The 26,357-nt window shown below is 43.3% G+C and overlaps 1 protein-coding gene across 2 annotated transcripts in view; it reads left to right on the forward strand.

Moving 5' to 3' along the window:
- Window positions 1-24,127, forward strand: part of LOC120927552 (septin-5-like) — a 100,772-nt gene extending 76,645 nt beyond the window's left edge. For both annotated transcript variants that reach the window (XM_040338311.1, XM_040338310.1), the window contains exons 8-12: window positions 12,703-12,804; window positions 16,385-16,481; window positions 17,489-17,651; window positions 20,179-20,278; window positions 23,216-24,127. In XM_040338311.1, coding sequence (XP_040194245.1) covers window positions 12,703-12,804; window positions 16,385-16,481; window positions 17,489-17,651; window positions 20,179-20,278; window positions 23,216-23,275 — 522 coding nt within the window. In that variant the 3' untranslated portion in view covers window positions 23,276-24,127. The remainder of the gene's footprint in view (window positions 1-12,702; window positions 12,805-16,384; window positions 16,482-17,488; window positions 17,652-20,178; window positions 20,279-23,215) is intronic.
- Window positions 24,128-26,357: the final 2,230 nt, after the last annotated feature.

A 26,357-nucleotide genomic window follows, 5' to 3' on the forward strand; every position in this document is an offset into this window, starting at 1 on the left:
TGTATATTATATACAGGGCTTTTTTTTCAGTGGGAACGTGGTGGAACGCAGTTCCAGCACCTCCAGCACTAAATGTATACAGGTATAATGCCAAGGAGTGCTGGGGTGTACTGGAGTGTCTATTGATGCTGGCTAATGGGACATCTACTGTTGCTGTTGGGGGCCTATTGTTGCTGGGGGGGATATTTGATGGCAGGTGTACATTGTTGTTGGGGAAATCTACTGTTGCCGGGGGGGGGGGGGTCTATGGTTGCTGGGATGGATCTATTGCTGCTAGAGATATCTAGTGTTGCTGGGAGGGATCTATTGTTGCTGGGGAGGGGAGGGGGATCTTTTGTTGCTGCCGGCAGGGGACATATTTTACTGCCTTTCATTAACAAATCCTTTACAAACTACTTAGCACCAAAAATGACACTGGGTGCTGTACTTTCTAAAAGGGGTGGCACTGGTTGTTCAGAGGTGGGTAGATAGCAGAGATTAGGGGTGACTTAGAAGAGGTTAGTACCTGCACCTATGCTCTGAGAAAATAAGTCCTGATCATTTATATGTATATATATATATATATAGATATATAGATCTATATATCTATATATATATTAGGGATGTCCCGATACCGATACTAGTATCGGTATCGGTACCGATACTGAGCATTTCCCCGAGTACTTGTACTCGGGGGAAATGCTCCGATGCCTCACCCGATACTTGGGCAGGCAGGGGAATTGGTAGTCTTCATGCTGTCTTTTCCCCGTCCGTGCAGCTCTAAACCCCCCCTGTCAGTGCCGCTCTCCGCCACTCCATTGGTGCAGCTCTCCCCCTCCTTGCCGTCTTCTCCGTCCATCCGTGCCGCTCTCCCCCCGTCCATCCGTGCCGCTCTCCCCCGTCCATCCGTGCCGCTCTCCCCCCGATTATCCGTGCTGCTCTCCCCCGGCCCCGTCCATCTGTGCCACTCTCCCTGTCCGTCAATGCAGCTCTCACCCCTCCGTGCCATGTTCTCCATCCATCGGTGCAACTCTCCCCCCATCCGTCCGTGCCGCTCTCCCCCCGTCCGTCCGTGCCGCTCTCCCCCTGTCTGTCCGTGCCGCTCTCCCCCTGTCTGTCCGTGCCGCTCTCCCCCCCCGTCTGTCCGTGCCGCTCTCCCCCTGTCTGTCCGTGCCGCTCTCCCCCCGTCCGTCCGTGCCGCTCTCCCCCTGTCTGTCCGTGCCGCTCTCCCCCTGTCTGTCCGTGCCGCTCTCCCCCCCGTCTGTCCGTGCCGCTCTCCCCCTGTCTGTCCGTGCCGCTCTCCCCCTGTCTGTCTGTGCCGCTCTCCCCCTGTCTGTCCGTGCCGCTCTCCCCCCCGTCTGTCCGTGCCGCTCTCCGTCCTCCGTGCAGTCTTCTCCGTCTGTCCGTGCCGCTCTCCCCCCTCAATCTGTCAGGGGGGAGAGCGGAGGTAGGAGCTGCTAAACCCGGCTCCTACCTTTTTCCGAATGGACAGAGTCAGTGATCACTGACTCTGTCCATTCACATAACTGAGCATCGTAACCTGTGATTACGATGCTGCAGTTTATGAATGGAGTGGAGCTTCCCTCTATTCATTTCAGCTGATGCTGCTAAGAAAGGGACTGGGGAATCTGTTTCCCTAGTCCCTTTCTCTGTCTTAAAGGGGAGATGTCAGAGGTCTGTTAAGACCCCTGATATCTCACCAAAGCCCCCCAACAGGGCTGATTAAACAAAAAAAAAATTGCAATAAATATATTTTTTTAAAATAAATAAAAATAAAATGTAAATAAAAAAAACACACTGACAATCCACCTTCCCCCAAAAAAACTAAAAAAATCACTGTAAATTTTTTTTTTATAAAATACCGTCACATGACATTAAAAAAAGTATCGGTATTCGGTATCGGCGAGTACTTGAAAAAAAGTATCGGTACTTGTACTCGGTCTCAAAAAAGTGGTATCGGGACAACCCTAATATATATATATGTAATAAGGCCAGTATGCTGGCCTGAATTTATGGGAGGAGCCCGGGGTATTTAACCAGCCCACTCACCTGTGGTCATTGTTGGTTTCCTGTGAGCGATAACACACATCACTGGGCTGACTCTTCCCAGCTCACCTCACGTTTGTGAGTCCTGGCATTTTGATTGCAGGTGCATTTCGGCTTCTTCGTTTGTGCTCTTCGTCGGCGGTTCCCGCTCACTGTTGCAGGTACTTTCCGAATCTTTCGCATCATGTGCGATCTTGCAGTTTGTTATGCTACCTGTCCCGCATCCTTGCTTCTGAGTTGTGGTCTGCCAAACATACGTTTAATTTATAATTCCAAACCTCTGAGTCGCGGTCGGTCTTTCTCCGATATCACTCGCTGTAGATTTCACTGGATATAAAGATTCACTGTCCATGGGTTTGCCGTCTCTTCCATTTAGAGACAAGCATGTATTGTTTGTACAGGTTTCTGTGGCTGATTGAGTTGATAATTAGGCCCACCTGATGCCTTCTCTGCACTGGGTTAGCCTGGGGGGAGGGGTGGTTGGTTGGTGTTCAGTTTCAGAGTAAGGGGTGACATACACTCTACAACCAATTCATATCAGATCAATTTAATTCTTCTGATTCGTATGGGATTAATTTAATATATTTACGAACTGATTCGGGTTACACACATTGCATACTTTCTACCGTTGCCATTCGTTGTTGTCCCCCATGCCGTGTGTTTTAGTTCCTACAGTGGAACTTACAAATCGTTTGCACACGTTTTCTCTCTTTGTTTACCAACCAGTCATTTTTTGTGCATCATCCACGGGGCAACACCATGCTCTTCAGATGTCTTGCACACCCACCGTGCTTTACGTAGATAAAGTCTTTTTTTTTTTTCAAACTGTCGCAGGTAGGATTTGTACAAATTCTTTGTTTCATGCACTGTTTTGCCAGATAACCCGTGCCATCAAAACCCCACTGTGGAACTTGCGAGTCATTTGTCAAGTCTCCGTATGCGGCCTTATTTGAGCCACGGTCTTATTGTGCAATTCATGAGCACATGCCACGTAGTAGGCCCATGTCACTTAGGAATACACTGTCTATCATTCCAGTTATTTTACTTACATTACCCTCCGGTGGAATTTAGTCACATCAGCGACTCGCTGGTTCATCCCTGCTATTTTTTTTTTTCCCCCCATCTCATTCACTGAGCCCTCGTTCACATTGATGCTACTTTGAAATCGCACTACTTCACTTGAAGTAGCAAGGTCAGTGGGATTTCAGGTGCTACGTCAGACACATCTGTGCGGCTTCATGCTCAGTTGACTATTGAAGTCGCACCGGATAACAGCATAAGTAATGCAGGAACTACTTTTGCAAATCGATGCGGTGCCGCAAAATCTGTGTCCCACTGATTGGAACAGTGCCATTGCCTCCAATAGGCTGCGACTTGTCATGCGAGCGATTTGATCTCTCAAATCGCATTACAGATCGCTCCAATGTGAACCTAGGCTGACAGTAATTTAATTTGTCACGTTTTGTTTTCCCTTCACTCCAATTCGAATCCAGTCGTGTCTGCGATACACTGATTCATGTCAACTCGTGCTAGTCATTCTGGCTCATGCATCTCACACTCCACAGCCAGGTCTGTTATCAGTGGCAAATTGCAGCACACCTGTTAGCGCCACTGTTATGGCAAACATTTCAGTCGTTTGATTCACCTACCCTTCAATCTGATTCGAATTCAAGTCGCATCCGATGCACCGATTCGTCCCAGCGTGCCCCAGGTGTTTGTTGGCCTAATTTCAGTACATGCTCCAGAGTTCGCTCGTTGTTGCACGACTCGCACCTCTGTCATGGGAAGATTCTGTCACTCATTTCACTGTCACGCATCTGATTAGAATCCACACGCATTCTCATGTGCAGGTTTATCTCAAGCGTGCCCTAGTTGTTGTTGTTGGCCTTATTTCAGTACATGCTCCAGAGTTGCTCATTGTCAGTCGCATCTGCAGCACAGCGATTCGTGCCTCTGTCATGGGAATTTTTTGTCACTCATTTTACCGAAACGCATCTGATTTGAAACCACGCGCATTCTCACATGCTCCAGTCGCATCCTCATGCACCAATTCGTCCCAGCGTGCCCCAGTTGCCTCATTTCAGTACATGCTCCAGAGTTGCTCGTTGTCAGTCGCATCGGCGGTGCAGCGTTTCATGCCTCTGTCATGAGAATTTCTGTCACTTATTTTACTGTTATTCATCTGATTTGAATCCACACGCATTCTCATGTGCAGGTTTATCTCAAGCGTGCCCTAGTTGATTTTGGCCTTATTTCAGTACATGCTCCAGAGTTGCTCGTTGTCAGTCGCATCCGCAGCACAGCGATTCATGCTTCTGTCATGGGAATTTCTGTCACTCATTTTACCGAAACGCATCTGATTTGAAACCACGCGCATTCTCATGTGCAGGTTTATCTCAAGTGTGCCCTAGTTGTCGTTGGCCTCATTTAAGTACATGCTCCAGAGTTGCTTGCTGTCAGTCGCATCCGCTGGGCAGCGATTCGTGCCTCTGTCATGAGAATTTCTGTCACCCAATTTCCCTGAAAAGCATCCAAATTGAAACCACGCACATTCTCACGTGCTCCAATCGCATCCTCATGCACCAATTCGTCTTGGTGTGCCCCAGTTGCTATTCAGCCTCATTTCAGTACATGCTCCAGAGTCCGGCTCATTCTCAGTCGCAACCACGGCCCGACCAATCCGCGCCTCTGTCATAGCAATAATTTCATTAAACTGTCACAAACCGCACTCTGATTTGAATCTAGTCGCATCCGTGATGCACCGATTCGTCCCAGTGTGCCCCAGTTGTATGGTCTCATTTCAGTACATGCTCCAGAGTCTGGTCGTTGTCAGTCGCACGTGCGGCATACCGATTCATGCCTCTGTCATGGCAAAACATTCCACTGTCTTTTATCATGTTCCGATTCTAATCCGGTCGCATCCTCATGAACCGTTTCGTCTCAGCATATCCCCAAAAAAAAACAAAAAACCAAGCCCTCGCCAACAGCCGATCTGAATCTAGTCGCAACGTCGGCCCTATGATTCGGATCCTCAGTAACCACAAACCCCTTCAACCACTAACACCATCAGCCGTTCCGAGTCTAGTCATATCATCGGTGCAATGACTCGGATCCGGCACACAAGCCCCTCCGTCACCTTACATCCACAGCCGATCCGAATCCAATCGCATCATCGGCGCAGCGATTCGGATCCTCGGCAATACAAACTTCACCAACTGACCCGAGTACAGTCACAGCACAGCACAGTCACAGGTTTTGCTCAGTGCACAGTGTGTCACATGTATGCAAAATTGGTGCAACAGCTCCAAGATGGATACCGCTGTGACAGATGTGAGCAGGTTGCCCTTCTGGAAGCTCGTATTAGAGATCTGGAGGAGCAAGTTGCAACACTGGTTAGAAATGACAACCTTGAAAGGGGTCCTCTGCTCGCTGAGCAAGTGGTCAGTAAGGTTGATGTGGAGGGTGGAGGGGAAAGTCAGGATTATCAGATAGGGAGATGGGTTAATGCAGTTAGAGGGAGTGGAAGGGGCGTGAAGAAAGGGAAGGCCAGTCCTGTATTTGTGCATCAAAACAAATTTGCCAAGTTGGGTGATGATGTGGAGGTGGCAAACACAGAGGTGGCAGCCCTAGATGTTACTGCTACCCCTAACAGCCGGGAGAGCAACCCATCTAGTAGAGGTGGGGAGGGGAGTGCAGGTAGGCCTAGACAGTTGGTGGTAATAGGGGATTCTATAATCAGAAGGACTGATAGAATAATTTGTCGCCAGGATCGCTTCAACCGAATGGTTTGCTGTCTCCCTGGTGCCAGGGTTCGGCATGTGGTGGACCGGGTGGATAAATTACTGGGAGGGGCTGGGCATGACCCAGCTGTCTTGGTCCACGTTGGAACCAATGACAGTATACATGGAAGGTGGAGGCTCCTTAAGAATCAATTTAAAGAACTAGGCTGCAAGATGAAGGGAAGGACCTCCAAGGTGATATTCTCTGAAATATTGCCTGTGCCATGCGCAACACAGGAAAGGCAGGGGGAGATTAGAGAGCTGAATGCATGGCTAAAGACCTGGTGTAGGAAGGAGGGATTTGGGTTTCTAGAGCACTGGGCTGACTTTTCATTGGGGTGCAGCCTATATGCTAAAGACGGTTTGCACTTGAATGGAAGGGGGTCTGCTGTGCTGGGGGAGAGGTTTATGGGAATGCTGGAGGAGTATTTAAACTAGGATTGAGGGGGGAGGGTGAATTAGAATTACATCGAGCAGACAGGTCAGTTAGTGGTCAGACATTAATGGAGAGTGGAATGGGGATAGATGGGGGGAGGGTTATGGCAGGTGACAAGAAAGTTCCCATGTTGCAAACAGCCATTGGAAATAATAGTGCCATTTGTACTACTATAAATTATATGAAAAACACCAGAGAAAAATGTAACAATACATTTAAGTGTTTGTTCACCAATGCCAGAAGTCTGCCAAGCAAAACAGGTGAGCTGGAAGCTCTGATGCATGAGGAGAGCTATGATGTAATCGGTATTGCTGAAACTTGGCTTCAATCCTCACATGACTGGGCTATTAATATTCCTGGCTATGCTCTCTTTCGGAAAGACAGGGTAAAAAGGAAAGGTGGAGGGGTCTGTCTCTATGTGAGAAGTGACCTCAAAGCAAGCGTGAAAGAGAACCTGGTTGATGGAGCGTGTGATGAGGCTGAAGCATTATGGGTGGAACTGCATACAGATGTGCGTAGTTCAAAATTAATCATTGGAGTTTGTTATAAACCACCCAATGTTAATGAGGAGGTGGAGACTCAGCTCCTTGCACAGATGGAAAGGGCTGCAAGGTCTGGGACGGTGATAATAATGGGGGATTTTAACTACCCAGAAATTGACTGGATTAATGGCACTTCTGGGACAGTTAAAGGACAAAAATTTAAAAACCTATTGCAGGACAATTTTATGGTGCAGTTTATTGAGGCCCCAACTAGGAATGATGCTCTGTTGGACCTGATAATCTCAAACCATGCAGAGCTTATTACTAATGTTCAGATAAAGGAACACCTGGGTAGCAGTGATCATAACATGATTTCATTTAATGTTAACTATAAGCAAGAAATACATACAGGAAATATTAAAACACTAAATTTTAAGAGAGCAAATTTTCCAAGGATGAGGGCTGCTCTCCAGGACTTGGACTGGGAGGGACTATTGGCACATATGAACACAGAACAGAAATGGGAATTCTTCAAAAAGACTGTGTGGAACCTCACTGCAAAGTATGTTCCCATGGGCAATAAGTTTAAAAGGCTAAAAATAAAACCTATGTGGCTCACGGTCAAAGTTAAAAAAGCTATAAACAATAAGAAAGTAGCTTTTAAAAAATATAAAAATGAAGGAACACTAGTGTTGTTTAAATGTTACAAAGAATATAACAGGATATGCAAAAAGGAAATCAAGGATGCAAAAATTCAAAACGAACGACAGATTGCAAAAGATAGTAGGACAAACCCCAAAAAATTCTTTAAATATATTAATAGTAAAAAGGTGAAGTCTGAGCATGTAGGCCCCTTACAAAATAATCTAGAGTGGGTGACTGGGGACAAAGAGAAGGCAAATTTATTAAATGTTTTCTTCAGCTCTGTGTATACAATGGAGCATGGGGGAGCTCATGTCCAAAATGGGGGTGGGAGTGACACAGCCCCAAATCCACAATGGCTCAAAAGTGATATGGTCCAGAAATATTTAGACAGAATAAAGGTGGATAAAGCACCTGGACCTGATGGCATCCATCCACGGATCCTAGGTGAGTTGAGCTCTGTCATTTCAAAGCCACTGTATCTAATATTTAGGGACTCATTAAAGACAGGAATAGTACCACTGGATTGGCGCAGGGCCAATGTGGTGCCCATATTTAAAAAGGGAACAAAGTCTTTACCAAGTAACTATAGACCTGTTAGTTTAACTTCTATAGTTGGGAAGATACTGGAACGTTTAATAAAAGACCACATGGATGAGTTCTTGCTGGAAAAAAACTATTTAAGCAGCAGTCAACATGGATTCATGAAAGACAGAAGTTGTCAGACAAACCTGATTTCCTTTTATGAAGAGGTAAGTAAAACCCTGGACAGAGGCGTGGCTGTGGACGTGATATATTTGGATTTTGCAAAAGCGTTCGATACAGTTCCGCACACACAGCTCATGTGTAAGGTAAGGTCTACAGGATTGGATATATCAGTTTGTAAATGGATAGAAAACTGGCTGAAAGCCAGAATTCAGAGAGTCGTGGTTAATGATTCTTACTCTGAATGGTCCAATGTTATCAGTGGTGTACCCCAAGGTTCAGTGCTGGGACCCTTACTTTTCAATATATTTATAAATGATATTGGGTCTGAGATCAAAAGTAACATTTCTGTCTTTGCAGATGACACCAAGCTATGCAGTGGAATAACGTCCTTACAGGATGTCTCCAATTTACAAGCCGACCTCAATGCTCTGTCTGATTGGGCGACTAAGTGGCAGATGAGGTTTAATGTAGATAAATGTAAAGTTATGCACTTGGGGGCTAAGAATATGCATGCATCATACATACTAGGGGGAGTACAACTGGGGGGGTCTGTAGTGGAGAAAGATCTGGGGGTTTTAGTTGATCATAAGCTCAATAATGGCATGCAATGCCAAGCTGCGGTTTCCAAAGCGAGCAAAGTCCTTTCTTGTATTAAGAGAGGTATGGACTCCAGAGACAGAGATATAATTTTGCCCCTGTACAAATCATTAGTAAGACCTCATCTGGAATATGCAGTTCAGTTTTGGGCACCAGTTCTCAAAAAGGATATAGGAGAACTGGAGAAAGTGCAGAGAAGAGCAACCAAATTGATAAGAGGCATGGAGGAGCTCAGCTATGAGGAAAGATTAGAGGAACTAGATTTATTCACTCTTGAGAAGAGGAGAATTAGGGGGGATATGATCAACATGTACAAATATATAAGAGGTCCATACAGTGAACTTGGTGTTGAGTTATTCACTTTACGGTCATCACTGAGGACAAGGGGGCACTCTTTACGTCTAGAGGAAAAGAGATTTCACCTCCAAATACGGAAAGGTTTTTTCACAGTAAGAGCTGTGAAAATGTGGAACAGACTCCCTCCAGAGGTGGTTCTGGCCAGATCAGTAGATTGCTTTAAGAAAGGTCTGGATTCTTTCCTAAATGTACAGAATATAACTGAGTACTAAGATTTGTAGGTAAAGTTGATCCAGGGTAAATCCGATTGCCTCTCGGGGGATCAGGAAGGAATTTTTTCCCCTGCTGTAGCAAATTGGATCATGCTCCGCTGGGGTTTTTTGCCTTCCTCTGGATCAACTGTGGGTATGAAGTTGGGTGTATAGGATTTTACTGTGTTTTTTTATTTTGTTTTTTGTGGTTGAACTGGATGGACTTGTGTCTTTTTTCAACCTGACTAACTATGTAACTATGTAACTATGTAGCACCGGCCCAACGTTTCAGATCCTTCACAAAACAACCCCGCCGATGCTCACACCTCGAATTATTCGCGTTGGCGATACGAATACAGTGGTACTTACGATTCAGATCCCGGGCCTTACGTTTGTTGTCAAGCATAAACATTTGCATCTCACTCCATCTGTATTTACAGTGTTTTGCACGGTCCTTCCTACATACTCCAAATTTCCGCTAAACTTTGTTTTCACCTTTCTAATAAAGCTGCTTAATTGCAATTGTGGCTTAAATCGGTCACTCATCTCCAGTAGCAACTCGGCTGCTCACCTATTTTCTGTCGCGCTCACACGCAAACTTGCATTCACTACGTCTATTGTTCCTTCAAGTTGACCCACATCAGGTCAGTGCTCCAAGACTTCACCCGCACAAGGGGTGTACTAAGAAGCAGCTTCAATCTCTCCCGGGGATGCTCAATTTGCAGTTCGGATCATTCCCCAGGGTCGATCTTTTGTATCATGCCTCCTGGTCTTCCTCTCCCAGATACAGGACTCCGATCAGATCCTTAACTTAGACACCGCGGCAGTAGCGGACCTTTCAATATGGGAGGAGTTCCTTACTACGTGAAACAGTATCAACGTTATACCATCAATATTGCCCCCCCATCACCGCAGGTAGTGAAGGATGCCGCAGCTTCCACAGGCTTCGCTGCAATTTTTGGCCACTATTGGTTTGCAGGACCATGGCCTCCAGAGACACTCTTAATTCCAGGGTTTACCCGGACTTCCTCTGTGTTCAAACAATTCCCGATCGTGGCAGCCGCTCAGCTCTGGGGTCATATCCGGACAGGACAAACCGTGGCCTTCACCACCGACAACCAGGCCATGGCCAACATTATTAGTAAAGGCAAGTCTAAGTTATGTCCTTCCTACGCAGGCCCATACAACTATCCCCACAGCACCAGTTAATGTCCACTATCTTGGCTAGTTCCCCATTTGGCTTTCTCCCCAGCCTGGTCATTCAAGCAACCATCTACTCGGCCTAGAGAGAAGATAGTCACCGCTCCAATCGGGTATGTGGATGAATCCATATCCTCTCAGAGAAACCCAGGTGCCGGAAATGCATGAAGCAATTGTAGAAAGAAATGTTTGGACAGCCTCACTCTGGAAAAACCTTATCGGTTGCCTTTATTGATAAAAGTATTTAAACACCACACATCACAGAAAAGACAGGGGCATACAGCTGACGTTTCGCACTACAATCAGTGCTTACTCATAGCTCATCTACTCGGCCTACCATGGGTTCTTGCGGCCTAGCGAGTTCACCCACAGCTACCCCACCGGCCAAGTTCTACATAGACCTCACTTGGCTCGCTACCACGACCACTTCATTCTCCACCTGGCACTATCCAAAACCCAGCGATCAGGCACTGGGGTAGACATCCAACTCTAAAGCAAACCATGTCCGGTGTGCAGTAACCACACTCATTCGCCTTCTGTCACTCCTACCTGAACAGTCAAACTCTTGTCCCCTAATACCTTTCCCGATCAAACCCTTGAGTGCCTGCCAGTTCGTCAAACACGTCAGAATTCATCGGGGCACAACCAACCATAGGAAGTTGATCCAGGGTTCACCCGATCGCCTCTCGGGGGATCAGGAAGGAATTTTCTCCCCTGCTGTAGCAATTGGCCTAGGCTTGGCTGGGGTTTTCGCCTTCCTCTGGATCAACGGGGGGGGGGGGTTAGGTCACTTTGGGTCATGGCACCTTCACACTTGCTCACTCACTCTTCCACGCTACCTACACCTCAACCCCAGTCGGTGCTCCAGTCGCTCTTGTCGTATTGGAGCGGCCTCGGCCACATCCCGGTGTGGCATCCCAGATCATGACAATTAAGAGACTTGACGGGTGGAAGTCTGCCTGCTTCACCAAGCACATCCCTCAATCCTCAGGTGGAAATGGCACAAGCGTTCACCAAACTTGCTCAATGAATAAAGCTAAAACCAATAAAACTACACCCCCTACCTGAATGTTTTTGCCCCCTTATCTTGGCATACCGTCCATCAGATCAGGGCACACTTCAGGTCTATTTCATGTGGTAAGTCTTATGTTAAGTCTATCTATCTTGTTCATATCCGTATCGGACATAGGGCTTTGACCATAAGTAATAAGGCCAGTATGCTGGCCTGAATTTATGGGAGGAGCCCGGGGTATTTAACCAGCCCACTCACCTGTGGTCATTGTTGGTTTCCTGTGAGCGATACCCACCCTCCCATCCCCTTTTTAGGGCATTTCTCAAATTCATTTCTCTCCACAAAATATTCATCTCTAATCTTGGGTATGCCCCCTTATCTTGGCATACCGTCCATCAGATCAGGGCACACTTCAGGTCTATTTCATGTGGTAAGTCTTATGTTAAGTCTATCTATCTTGTTCATATCCGTATCGGACATAGGGCTTTGACCATAAATATATATATATATATATATATATATATATATATATATATATATATATATATATATATATATATATATATATATATATTGGTTCTTTAATCAGCTATTTAAGAGCATTTACTTTTATAATCACCCTATCCCCTGAAAGGTCCAAAAACTAAAACTGAGGAAGAATAATAGCATACAAGAAGAAACAGGGGGTATACCAGGGGTGGCCAAACACTGTGTGTGGGGAAAGGCTCTTGAGAGATGTAGTTCTGGGGACATGCCTATGACAGAAGTATCTGGCTGAATAAGCTTCCAGGGTAATGAGAAAGCTATGTAAATGTGTAGAAAGATATAAGGGATCAGGTGCCTCGAAAGATAATGTAAACTAGAACTATTCTTACGGTACAGGTTTAGAAAATTAACCTGAAATGAATGAAACCCATCTTTACCTCCAATATTTGCCATTTTCTTTTTGTGGACAAGCCATTGTATGCCAGAGTTCCATGAACTTTAAAATAAACCTCTTAGGATAAAAACGTGGGCGCTGCCATTACTGACTTGGTTTTAAAGGTTTTGTCACCCTGATTCTAGCTTCACTGGTGAGGAATCCACACATTTAGCTTGAAAACTATTGTCCTGCTTGTTTTTTCTTTCTTTTATTCTTTGTTTTTATCTAAGTAGTAAGGCAAGGATGAGGACAACAGCCTTCAAGCCTAAATATATTTACTGTGTTTTCACTGATTCCTTTGAGGTAATAATAGCAGAAGGTTGCCAGAAAATGTTTTTCTTCTTTTCTCAGATACGGGAGGAGTTGGATTATTTTGGCATTCAAATCTATCAGTTTCCTGATTGTGACTCAGATCAAGATGAAGATTTTAAGGTTCAGGATATGGAACTGAAGGTAATGCATAAATAACAATATACAGTATAGAAAGTGGTGCTAGACTGGACAGTAACTAGATTTGTAGTAAAAACAACTGTTTGCAATGTTATATTGCATTGTCATCGTTTTTTTAGTCACATATTCTGGAATCATAACTTTGGTGTGATGCTGGAGCTTGCATGGCCAAACCTGAGCTCTAGGCAAACTGTTAAATACACAGTTAAAATATACATATGCAAACTGTCTTATTTTCAAAGAAATTTGAAATACCATAAGTCTAGCCACTTTTGTAATTGATACGCCACTGACAGGCAACACACTGAACCGGGAAAAGGACTAGAGATGAATTACAGAGAAGCAAATCTTCAGGGTACAATGCTTAGTGGAAGGTGAGTATTAACTACTTGACCTCTGGAAGGTTTAACCCCCTTAATGACCAGATTTTTTTTGCTATGCAGCACTGTGCTACTTTTAATGGAAATTGCTCGGTCATGCAACACTGTACACAAATAAAATATATATTGGCCCAGATTCTGAAAGGGCTTACGGCGCAACGCCATGTGCGCCGTCATAAATCCTAATCTGGGCCGTCGTATCTATGCGACTGATTCTTAGAATCAGTTACGCATAGATAACCATTAGATCCGACAGGCGTAAGGCTCTTATGCTGTCGGATCTTAAATGCAATTTTTTTTTCGCCGCTAGGTGTCGCCTCCGTCGTTTTCCCGATCAAGTATGCAAAATACGCGAATTCCCGAACGTACGCTCGGTCGACGCAGTGAGGATACAACGTTTACGTTAGATTTGCGACGCGTAAAGTTGCCCCTGCTATATGAGGGGCAACCAATGTTAAGTATGGCCGTCGTTCCCACGTCGAAATTTAAAAATTTACGTCGTTTGTGTAAGTCGTCCGTGAATGGGGCTGGACGCCATTTACGCTCACGTCGAAACCAATGACGTCCTTGCGACCTCATTTAGCGCAATGCACGGCGGGAAATTTTAGGGACGGCGCATGCGCAGTATGTTCGGCGCGGGAACGCGCCTAATTCAAATGATCCACGCCCCCTACCTGGATCATTTCAATTAGGCGGGCTTGCGCCGGGGGATTTATGCTACGCCGCCGCAACTTTACAGGCAAGTGCTTTGTGAATCAAGCACTTGCCCGTAAAACTAGCGGCGGCGTAAAGTAAATGAGATACGTTACGCCGCCGCAGAGATGCGACGATCTACGTGAATCTGCCCCATAGTTTTTAAAGCAAATAGAGCTTTCTTTTGGTGGTATTTGATCACCACTGTTTTTATTTGTATTTTTTATTATATAAATGTAATATAATATATAATATATATTATTATGTAAAAAAAAAACATTTTGGAAAACAAAAAAAAATAATAATTCTACTTTCTGTTATATAACATATCCAATAAAGCAAATTTCTTCATTAATGTAGACCAAAATATATTCTATTACATGGCACAAGTGCTAGCAGTAATCGGGGCTGATGCTGCTAACATGAAAAAAGAAAGGTTGGGACTTTGTGTGAGACAATTAAGTCATATTGCCTCGATCCCTATCAGCACGAAAAAGAAAAGAGGTCGGGACTTTGAATGAAGCGTGCAGATTTGGAAGCAGAAATTAGATAATGTATCTGATATTACAAATTTATTAAATAATGTACAGTAAAATACATGGGACACAGTGGTACATATTGCATCATCCATCATAGTTAGTTAATTCATATACTGACATATTGCTCATAGGAGGAATTGTTCAAATATATTGGGTAAAGCAGTAAAAACATAATGTAATACAAAACTACATGATTCAATATAATTGTGGAATCTGACGCTCGACGCGTTTCATGGCTGTCTTGCCACTCATCAGGAGCTGATGTAAAATAGATGTCTATAAAACAATAATATTATACCAAACAATAAGTCAAGTTTATGTAAAAACAAGGGGAGAAGGAGAGACATATGCTTAGACCAACCGCCCATACTTACAGGTCGGGTGATGGCAAGGGCACGGCAGGGGGCATGTAGGCGGCCGACATGGGAGCTGAGGCGGCACAGCATGCGGCAGAGCAGGGAAGCAAGAAACATTGTGTGAACTTAATATGTTATTTTTTTTTTCACCAAATAATTTTATTGAGTATTTCGACAGTACAAAATTATTCAGGATAAAGCAATCCATAAGGTAATAAGTACGTAAAATAACATAAACAAGTTATTCAGTAAGGGATATAAGAATAAAATCCAGCAGTGAAATCATTTATACACTTTTCTAGAAAACATAGTGTATGAAGTAATATTCTTATAAACATCAAATCAAAACAGTAAAAGTAAGATGTTTCACCTATATTAAGGTATAGCCTTAGAGAACGGGAGGAGGTCCCCTCCATCTCACCCACCCCGTAAAGGGAACAATCTGTGGGTGACATGGGAGGGGAGATATCCTAAGTGAGAGGGCCTCTTTATCAAAAACACAAACAAAAACATACATAGTGCTGCCCTGGCCCTATATCAATGGTTCCTCTCTGGCCCTAGGAGGACAATATAGGAAAATGGTGGAGGGGAACGAGGGGTAGGCGGGAAATGTGTGATCAGGTCAACAGGTAGTCCCCATCCCTGGTGTCGAGAAAGGATCTGTATGACTGGAAACACGTGATTGTGCTAGGGAATCTATGTAGTGCAGCCAGCTTGCCCAAGTGTATCTGTATTTTTCATGTGAATCTTTAGCTTGGTGGATAAGTCTTTCCATTCCTTCTGTTTTGTTTACACGTGTATGCCAGTCTTCAATTGTCGGGGGAGTTTTGGATCTCCAATACAATGGAATACATTGTGTAGCTGCGTTCACTAGATGAAGCGCCAAAGAATGTTGATAATTCGATTTCGTTATGGGAGTGTGGTGTAGTAAGAATTGTGCAGGAGAAAGAGCTATCGGCAGAGTGGTAACCTGGACTATGCGTTCGTGTACCGTTTTCCAGAATTGGGTCAGTGAGGGGCAATCCCACCAGATGTGCAAGAGCGAACCATCCGCTCCCTCACATCTCCAACAATTGAATATGTTATCTTCACCATAGAGTCAATGGTGGCATGTGTGAAAAGACTCCTATACCATCACTGAATGTGAAACGCAATGAATTAGTGTTAGTGTTTGATTACTGAAGAGTGGTGAACCCTGTGTAAAAAGGTGAAATGGTGGAAAGTAAATATGGGATAAGAAGAATGTGTGGTAGCAGAGTGACTGAAATATGTGATAGTGTAGCTATGTTGAAAGCAATGAAATGCTCCAACGTTGAGAACGCTATCATTTAGAAGTGAAAGAAATAGAATATGTGAAAGTGAAGCTGTGTTAGGAGCAAGGAGGATGCTCCAACGTAGTGGCATTTAGAGGTGAAAGGTGAAAAGGCTAGGATGTGTGATAGTGAAGCTGTGTTAAACAATGAGAATGCTTCAACATGGTGAACACTATCATTATGGATGAAAAGGCTGAGCCATCAAAATATGCAAAATATGCAATATTACATCTATTGCTATACCTATTAAACTAGAAAAATTAGGAATGTTCCTATGTTTTACAAGATAATTTTTTTTCCAGAAAAGCATTCCATTTGCTGTGATTGGCTCTAACACCGTTGTTGAAGTTAATGGGAAACGTGTGAGAGGGCGACTGTACCCATGGGGTGTTGTAGAAGGTAAAATTTGTACTACTACTTCCTTTTTGTCTTATACTATCATCTACATTTTTGCTGCAGCCAAGAATACTGACCACACTAACATACAGATAGGCACTAGTGAAATAACCTAGATATACTGTAAGATATAAGAGGATACAAAATGTACAGCTGAACTTTATCTTTTTAAATTCCTTTTCTGTTACTATCAATGGAAGTTCACTGGCTCTTATGCCGCGTACACACAGTAATTTTTCGGCATGAAAAAAACAACGTTTTTCAGCATGTAGAAAAAACGAAATTTTTCCAACTTCATCATTAAAACGACGTTGCCCACACACCATCATTTAAAAAAAACTGCTCTAGCAAAGCGCGGTGACGTACAACACATACGACGGCACTATAAAGGGGAAATTTCATGCAAATGAAGCCACCCTTGGGGCTGCTTTAGCTGATTCCGTGTTAGTAAAAGACGATTTCTGTTTGATACAGTGTGATGAATGTGCTTACTCCATTATGAACGGTAGTTTTACCAGAATGAGTGCTCCCGTCTCATAACTTGCTTCTAAGCCATGATTAAGCACTAGCTCAGTGCGAAACGCGTCGGCTGTTCCCCTGTTCCTTTGCTGTGACCTTGTGAAGTGATGTATTTGCTTTTCGTTTGAATAAAAAGACAACCTTTTTGGTTATTGGAGTGCGGCTATCCATTTCCTCTCTTCGTATCTCTTGCTTCTAAGCATGCGCGGGTTTTTAATGTCATTTTAGCCCACACACGATCATTAAAAAATGCAGAATGTTCGAAAAAAAATTGTAGTTTTTCAGAACCCGAAAAATTATGTGAAGCCCACACATGACATTTTTTAAAAACAACGTTTTTCATGCCGAAAAATGATCGTGTGTACGCGGCATTAGAGTTGGTTGAATGGCTCCTCTATTCTTTATGGATTTGTGCACCTCTGTTATATTCACAGGTTCACAAAATTATCCTCCACTGCCCTTCTTATCTAACCAGCTGTTGTATTTCATAGTTGAGAATGAGAAGCACTGTGACTTTGTCAAGCTGCGGACCATGCTGATTCGAACGCACATGCAGGATCTGAAAGATGTGACTAGAGAGACCCACTATGAAAATTACCGAGCTCAGTGTATCCAAAGCCTGACGCAGAGGGTGGTCAGGGAAAGAAACCGCAAGTAGGCACAGGGGGAACTTTAATTTGTATTTTCTGCTTATTGTCACTGATTTTGATTATTAAAAGCATTCTAAAGTATATAAATACTAGCTAATAGTTCTTAAAATGGCGGATGTATAACTTATGCAATGCACAATGATTGCCTAGTCTGTGGGGGATTAAACTGCTAATAAAATAAGGTAAAGTTCCAAACTGGTGCTTACTAACCTCCTAGAGGGACTGTAAGGAGCTCATTCTCTAGGTGGAGTGTGACGGACCCTGTACTCAAAAGTAGTATGTCCGCCGTATAAGCTTCCATTTGCCTGGTACGAGCACGATCCAAGATCCCTTAGCCCAACCATTCACTTGTCAAGACATCAGTGTAGGGTGGTAAGAAACATAAAATTGTTTATCCAAACACAGGCACAACGAGATATACACTAAGGGAACAATCCCCCCTTCTTTGCATAATAACACAGGGCGGGGAAAACTACATTCAGTAACAAGAGACACGCAGACAGCCTTTAGGAATGGCAGCAGGAGAAATCCCCCCTCCCTTCTAGGAGCTAATCCACATACACATATACCTCCCATAATAAGTTTCTTCCAAGGCAGGCAAAAACAATAGAACAATGGAATACAGCCACTTAAAGCGGTTGTAAACCCCAAAACATTTTAATAAAAACCTGCAAGACAAAGGCGTAATGAGCTAGTATGACTAGCATACTATCTCATTATGAATTACTTGCCTTAGATCGAAGCCCCCAAAGCCGTCCTCGTCTCCACCTTCGGCCGCAGACATCTCTCTGGAAGGTTACTTCCGGGTATCGCCGCTCTGGCGCTGTGATTATCCGGAGTGGCAAAGACGTCACTCCGCACATGCACGCAGAAGCCGGCATTAGACATTGAGAAAACCGGCATGCACCATCAGGGCTGGACTGGGACAAAAATTTGGCCCTGGACTTCATCCAGACTGGCCCACTTTGACAGGTCTCTCCCACAGTGGCCGGACAACTCCCGCACCCCCCCGGCCACCCAAGCCACCTCTCCCCCTTCACTAGCAACTAGCCGTTCTACTTTATTAGTAGAGTAGAACGGCTGGTACTGGTACTGGTACTTTTATAGGCAGTACCAGTGGGAAAGCTAGACATTATTTCTCCCGGGGCAAAGAATCAGTTTGGTGCCCCCCCCCTCATGGGACAAGATTAGGCAGAAGTGAGAAACTCCCAGGCCGCTGTCACTGAAGCCGGCCCACTGAGCCATCGGCCCACTGGGAAACTCCCTGTAGTCCCAATGGCCAGTCCATCCCTGTGCGCCATAGACAGCGGTGTATTCCTTTTGGCAAATATCTCCTAAACACCTACAGGGTGTTTACAACCACTTTAACAATAAACACATAGCAACCCCACCCCACCTCTGACTATCTAGCAATGGTCTATGAAACACTCCTACAATATTCTAAAAGTCTGAAAGGTGGAATTATTTATCTTCCTATATTTCTTGAGGGATATTGTTCATGAATATTAATGTCCCAAGTGAAAAAAAAACCTTCAGTCTTTTAACACAAACCACACATATAAGACCCTGGATAACAGGGGTAACAAAAAATGCAAAGTCCAGTGTGGTTGTATTGGGGAGTCTGGTTAGTGCAGTCACCCTGGGCCCCTAATAGACACAGGTTCACTTACACATAAGAGGGGCCGGGGGAGCTGGAAAATGGGTTTCCAGAGCTTTCTAAGGTAAGCTGGATTCCACAAGCCCCCAGCCCAAAGTGACTACTGTCACATGGAGTACATCTTTATTTCACACAAAGAATGTTAAATGTGTGCTGCTACCAACATTACTAGAATATCAGAGTAGGTCTCAGAGAAGGTCTGAGGGAGCCTAGTTTCCCCCCCCCCCCCCCCATACTTTATACTCGAGGAGGGATGAGCTCAAGGTTCTTTCTGAACACAAGATGCCAATGGCCATATTTGATCAATGACATCACCCAAGAGCCAGTCCTCTTTGTTTCCTTTCAGCAGTGGGGCCCTGGGAGATAACGTTTGGCGCGAGTCAGTGACCAGATGCACATCAGTTGGCTTTTTATTTCTTTTAGTGGACATCGTTCATCATGATTGGTGTGGATTTGCATTACTGGACAATGTGATTGATGATGGGTGCACATTGTGGGTCTTTTTTTATTTTTTACAGGACTTCTGAAAAACTGTGTAGATGTCTTCTATTTACTGTTTACTTTTTGTGTAAATGAGTAGGGGTATGCATTAACAAGGGGGAGCGGAATCTAGCTGCTCTCAAAATGATAAAGCCAAGCAAAATTAAATTAGGTCAATTTCAATTAACATTCTTTACTCCAACCAGACCTAATGTATTACATTTGTTATAGTTGTAATGAATATTTTCTTCTCTGCAAGATGTTGCAATGTAGGCATGTGTGTTGTAGAATAAAAAACAAATATTATCAATAAACTTTGCTTATACTATAATAACCAAGTACCACTGATAAATGGGCCAGTGGCTTATTGGGTTCTTGCATTTGGTCTCTACAGTAAACTGACAAGAGAGAGTGGTACAGACTTTCCAATCCCCAGTGTGCCCCCATCTCCGGACCATGAGACACTGAAACTCATCCGGGAAAAGGATGAAGAGGTCAGTGATCAATCTCTCTGCTAAACACAGTTAAAAAAAAAATGATATATATTTCAATGCAGCATATATTTCCAGCATGTGATTTGGTTTGTGCATTAGCAGAAAATCATCAGGGATAAGTTAGTGTATTGCAACAGCTAATTTCAATTGTTCAAGAAGTAAGAATCATATTTGGAAATAATATACTGTAGGTAATGAAGTTGGGTATATAGAGCATCACATCCCCATATATTCATGCAAAAGTAGAAAGACAGGAAACTGGGACTTTTTAAATGCTCATACTTTCAGTAAGGAACAGATAAACACATTATATGAATAAAAAAAAACCCTGAATATATTTTGTCTTTAAAATCTACATTATAAAAATGAAAAAAAAAAACGGGGGGGGGGGGGGGTTTAGAGCTGCGCCATAGCACCCGGACTCAATGTGATCAATAGTCCATATATATATATTGTTAGTCCTCAATAGGAACTGTGTTGGTGAGAGAAAAGTCTATATCCTTCTAATTATGGCATAAGTCTGCTACACATGGAACGTTTCAGTCACCAACGTGATTCCACAGCACACTTCAATCTTCAGTGAGAGCCCACCACCACTAAATTCAAGCAGCTTACCAGATGGACTGTAATAAACCGCAATCGGCTGGGTAACCCAGCCGCGGCCTTTGGGGAGAGATCCCACTCCCTGGATCAGAATCAACACCTTTGCTCCCGCAGACGTGACAGAACACCAAGGTAAAGGCTGAGATTTTCAGTTATCCCCAGGGAGAGCTGTGCTGTCTGCTGGGTATTTACTTGTGTCGGTGCAATTTTTGATTGCCATTGACCACTATTTCTGTGATTAGCGCAATTTTTTTCTGTTATTACATTATAAAAATACACCCCGTAAATAGGTTCCCACATGGAAGATGACTGTTTTTCTTCCTTTTTATTCATATAATATAATGTAGCTATCGAATACTTCCTGAGAGTTTGAGCACCTAAGAAGTCCCATCATATTTGGAAATGACTTCATTGGCTGTCTAATATCTCAAAATTATTTCTAGGAAGAGAACCATTGCTTATGCCATCAATTCTGTGCATCTCTAAAATTTTATTCTGGATTCCGGGATTCTCACAGAGTTCACACTACCAGCTCCAAAATTCAAGATAGCTCATTAGGTGATTCATTGAATAATGTTATCTGAGGTCAAGACAAATACTGACTATAACCTCACAGTGCCTAAACCCAATTCAAGATGACATTTTTATTAAGCTTCAGGATCTTTTTAAAGGGGGCTTCCAGATTCCGATAAGTCCCCTGCCCACAGACGCCCACAACCACCATCCAAGGTTGTCAGTAAGAGGCCCTTGTCCCCATCAATATGGGGACAAGGTGCTTTGAGGGCATGTGGCCTGGTTTGGTTCAGGAGGGGGAGTGCCAGGCTGCATGCTCAGATAAGGGTCTGGTATAGATTTTGGGGGGAGCCCATGCTTTTTTTATTTTTATTTTGGTGTGGGGTTCCCCTTAAAATCCATGCCAGACCCAAAGGACCTGGAATGAATTGGGAGGACCCTACACCATTTCTTTTTTATATTGCCAGCAATGTTTTTATTGTCATTCAGCTGTCAGCGGGGCAGCCCGTTTCCAGCTGATTACTCATCCATTGTTAAGGACGCAGCGGCCGGCTTCATTGTTAAAGCTCAAATGAGATTTTAGTGATTGGGCTTACATTAATATTATTATGATTATTATTCAGAATTTTTATAGCGCCAGCAGTTTGCGCATCGCTTTATAACATGGGGCAGACAGTACACTTACAATACAATTCAATATAGGAGGGATCAGAGGGCCCTGCTCGTTAGAGCTTACAGTCTAAAAGGAAGGGTCAAGTGGAACAAAAAGGGGGATGATCAGATGAACAAAATTAAAATACAGTTGTTAGGTGTGGGTAGGATAGGCTTCTCTGAAAATAAGGGTTTTCAGGGATCGTCTAAAAGCTAATAGAGTAGGAGATAATCAAACAAATTGGGATAAGGAGTTCCATAGGATTGGAGAGGCTCTGGAAAAGTCCTGGAGTCGAGCATGGAAGGAGGTGACGAGGGAGCTAGAGAGCTGGAGGTCTTGAAAGGAACGAAGAGTACGAATAGGTTGGTATTTAGAGACTAGGCTAGTGATGTAGCTGGGGGCTAAGTTGTGGATGGCTTTGTAAATAGTTGTTGGCATTTTGAATTTAATCTGTTGGGTGAGCCTAGGCACACCCTAATCCCCCCATGCGCATTAGTGTTATTGCTCTGAGTAGCAACAGGAACATGGGAAAGATCTCCCTCTTACCGTTTCTGCCATAAGAGAAGTGTTTATGCTCTTCTCCTTCACTGTGACAGCAGGTTCATTTTTTTATTTTCTAAATAGGTTCCTTTAAGCTAGTGCATTGTTGATTCGCTTACCTTTTCATTCGATTTCTCTTCTAAATGTTTTTTTTTCTTTGTCTGAATTTCTCACTTCCTGTTTCTCCTCAGTAAGCTTGCCCCCATTATCTGAGCTGTTCTGGCTGGGGGTTAGTCAGCCAGAACAGCTTACTGAGGAGAAACAGGAAGTGAGAAATTCAGACAAAGAAAACAAAGAAAAAAAAAACATTTAGAAGGGAAATGGAAGGAAAAGGTAAGTGAACCAACAATGCACTAGCTTAAAGGAATCTATTTAGAAAATAAAAAAACAAACCTTTACAACCCCTTTATGGGTGCACAATCTAATGCATTAGGCTGCGCACACCTATGGCAGCAGCATTCATGATGGATTGAAGGAGGGATAGACTATGTAGAGGTACATATACTTAGATCAGTTCACTTATCTTTAGTGCAATCTATATTTATTTATACAGGGAAAGACAGCATAGAGGAGCAATTTTCATGAACCCCAATGATGATATTCTAACTCACATTTTTTTTCCCCCCCAGCTGCGGAGAATGCAGGAAGTGCTGCAGAAGATGCAGAGACAGATGAAAGACTCTCATTAAGCCATTCCTGTGCCACTCTCTACTCATATTACCTCTGTTTTCCCACTGATATCTATACTTTCTGGAAACATCAAGCTTATAGGATCAAACATACAGACCAGGTGCATACAGAGGGAAAACCAAACATGAATACACCAATAGATTAGTCTAGTAAGCACACCTTTGGGACATAGCGTAAAAATTTGTTAAGACAGGGTTTAGAGGGAAAAAAAATTAAATCTATTTTGATCAAAAATTATTCTTGTACGAGTGTGTAGCAGTTTGCTTGAGAGTTAAAGGATATCTAAACCCCAGAACAAAGATAACTGATCTGAACTGATGATTACATTTTGGCTGGTTTATGATCAATTGCCAAAATTCAAGCAGTGGGTGTCCCTGTTGGCACCCTACCAATTGACATCCAATCCAAAAACTAAAGTAGCTGAGCACATAATTCTAGGCTGAACTGTGAATCCAGCCAATCATTTACAGTCACTGTTAAGCAGCACCCACCATATTCTGACAGCCAGCAGCATCAAAGCAGATTTGCCATTATCACTGTATGGTGTGGATGAAGAAATCTGTTGGATTTTTTTCTTCAGCTTGTGAGCATTGCCATCCTAAGGTGCCTTTCACACGGGCAGACCAATTAGGTCCACCTGAAAATCTGACAACTGATCGGACCCTCCAATATCCTCTATGGAGCAGCAGATATAAACGGACATCCAATCCAATCATATGGCAGTCGGGTGTAAACGGGCAAGCAGCCTGTTTACATCTGACCCCTCATAGAGGGGAGCGGGCTGTGTCTGTGTCTGCCCTGCATAAACTGAGCAGACACAGATCAGTCATCTATCTACTAAGCCAGGATCAGTTGAGCAGGCGGACTTCTGGTGGAACTGCATCCCAGGACAGGCATCCTTTCACACATGCAGACCGTTCGCTTTATCAGTTCAGTCACTATGTATCAGTTTGTCATGCATTCTTTTTTTTACATCTGCCAGCTATCTCCTGAAGCCATTCTTTCGTGCAAAAATGGACCATCTGTTCATTTAAATCCTTTTTCTGTCTGATCAATTTTTTTAATGGAAAAAGAATAGGATTTTTATACGTTCCAAAAAACAGATGTAAATGGATGATCCATTTTGCCATTGAGATGCATTGATGTCTGTTATTCATCCATTAGCAGATGGATGAAAAATGGACGAATGGTCTGCAGGTGTTAAAGGGGCCTAAAAAAGGATAACAAAGCCTGAACAAAAGGAAACAAATAACCCCACAACATCTAAAGTCTGATAAAGTACAATATATTATATTATTGTTTTGGGGTTTAGATACACTTTAAGCACAAATGAGTCAAACAAATAATTGTTATTAATGAAATCAGTTTTTGTGCACGTCAGTGGAAGGAACAACTTAAGGCGGCCATACACAGTTCGAATTTCGAAAGAATTTTCTTTCGAAAATCGTATCAAATAATTTTCGTACGAATTTCGTACCGTTAGTGGGCTGCAGCAACAGCCGATTTTCGTGCGGAAAACAAATTTGAGGAATCCAACATGTTGGAAATTTTTGGAAAAACTAACGATTTTCTGATCAATGATGGGAGAATCGTGCGAGAAATGTAATAGAGAATAAAATGCGCATGTGCAAGAAAAGAATATTCCCGGAGAGAAAAGAATATTCCCGGAGAGAAACGAATATTCCCGGCAACATGAAGGTTTGGTCGGCCGAATTTGGAAAATCAATGGTGGCATCATCGGATCACAAAAAAAATGAACTTTCTGATTTTGAAAAGAAAATTTGTTCGAAATTAGACCATGTATGGCCTGCTTTACTTGTCATGTCTGCAGCACAGTCAAGCATTTGAACATATTAGCAGCAAAAGTCCACCTGACTGCTATCATGCCCTATAACACTGGAACCCAAGGCACGATGGAAGCATTTTCTATTTAGAGTTTTTCTATAATGAAATACTGATATGCTGATTTATGCTGATATGATAACCTTAAATAAAATGTAATGCACAAAGTTTACACAATAAGGGTCAAATTTGAGCCCGTTATAGAAATAAAACCTATTAACAGCAGCATGTACGATAGACATTTCATACAATGTAATTAATTCTAACTGTAGGCTGCCCTATAGACATTATCTATATATTGTTCTCCCGTACACACGATCGGGATTCCCGGCGGTAAAAAGTGGGCCAAGAATCCGGGGGGGGGGGGCTTGGGACCATCGGGAAAACTGCGGTAAGAGCTTTAGCCGGGAATCACGGTTGTGTGTATGCTCCACCGCAGTGTTTCCCATAGGGAAACTGCCAGGAAAAGACCGTCGGGAATCGCGGCAGGAAAAAAGAGAACGTTTTGATTTTTCTTGCCGCGATCCCCGTTGGTTTTCCTTCAGGAAAACTGCCATGGAGCATACACACGGCCAGTTTTCCCGGCCAAAAGCTGTCATGGTAGTTTTCCCGACGGGAAAACTGGTCGTGTGTACGAGGCATTAGAGTTTTGTACTAATCTTTGGTACTGATGCTCGGTTAAAAATATGTTTAACACATGCAACAGAAATTTAAAATATACTGTAATTGAAGGCAAACCTTTTTTTTTGTTTGTTTTAGAGTAGATGGGTTAGAATCTTCAGTGTTACTTTAAAGTTTTGCCTTCAGTTCTACCACAAAGTATATCTTAACCGAGAAACAAGAAATGTAATAGATTCAGTCTTTCAATATAATGGCTGCATTTGTTTTCTTTCAAGATAAGGACATTTCCTGCAAATGCCTGTTGATCTTGCCATTAATGCAAGTGTCCTTGTAACTTCCTGTGGCTTGAACTAAAATCGCAAACAATGGTAACTTTCCTTCTAGCTATCCTTGAAAACTAAAAATCCATAATGGAGAGGAATACTTTGTAGTCAATTTAGGAGAGCAGCCTAGTGTGACAACGCTGCTCCTCTATATTTACAGAGTGATTGAGCGTTACCCTGAGACAGAGGGTGTTTTACTGGCAAGATCACTAGGTGAAAATAAAGGAAATAAAGTCTAAAAAATAAAGAAAAAGAATGACACCACATCTAAGCACTGGTAAGCGGCAATATATTG

This window comes from Rana temporaria, chromosome 2 (assembly GCF_905171775.1).
Source record: "Rana temporaria chromosome 2, aRanTem1.1, whole genome shotgun sequence".
Taxonomy (NCBI): Eukaryota; Metazoa; Chordata; class Amphibia; order Anura; family Ranidae; genus Rana; species Rana temporaria.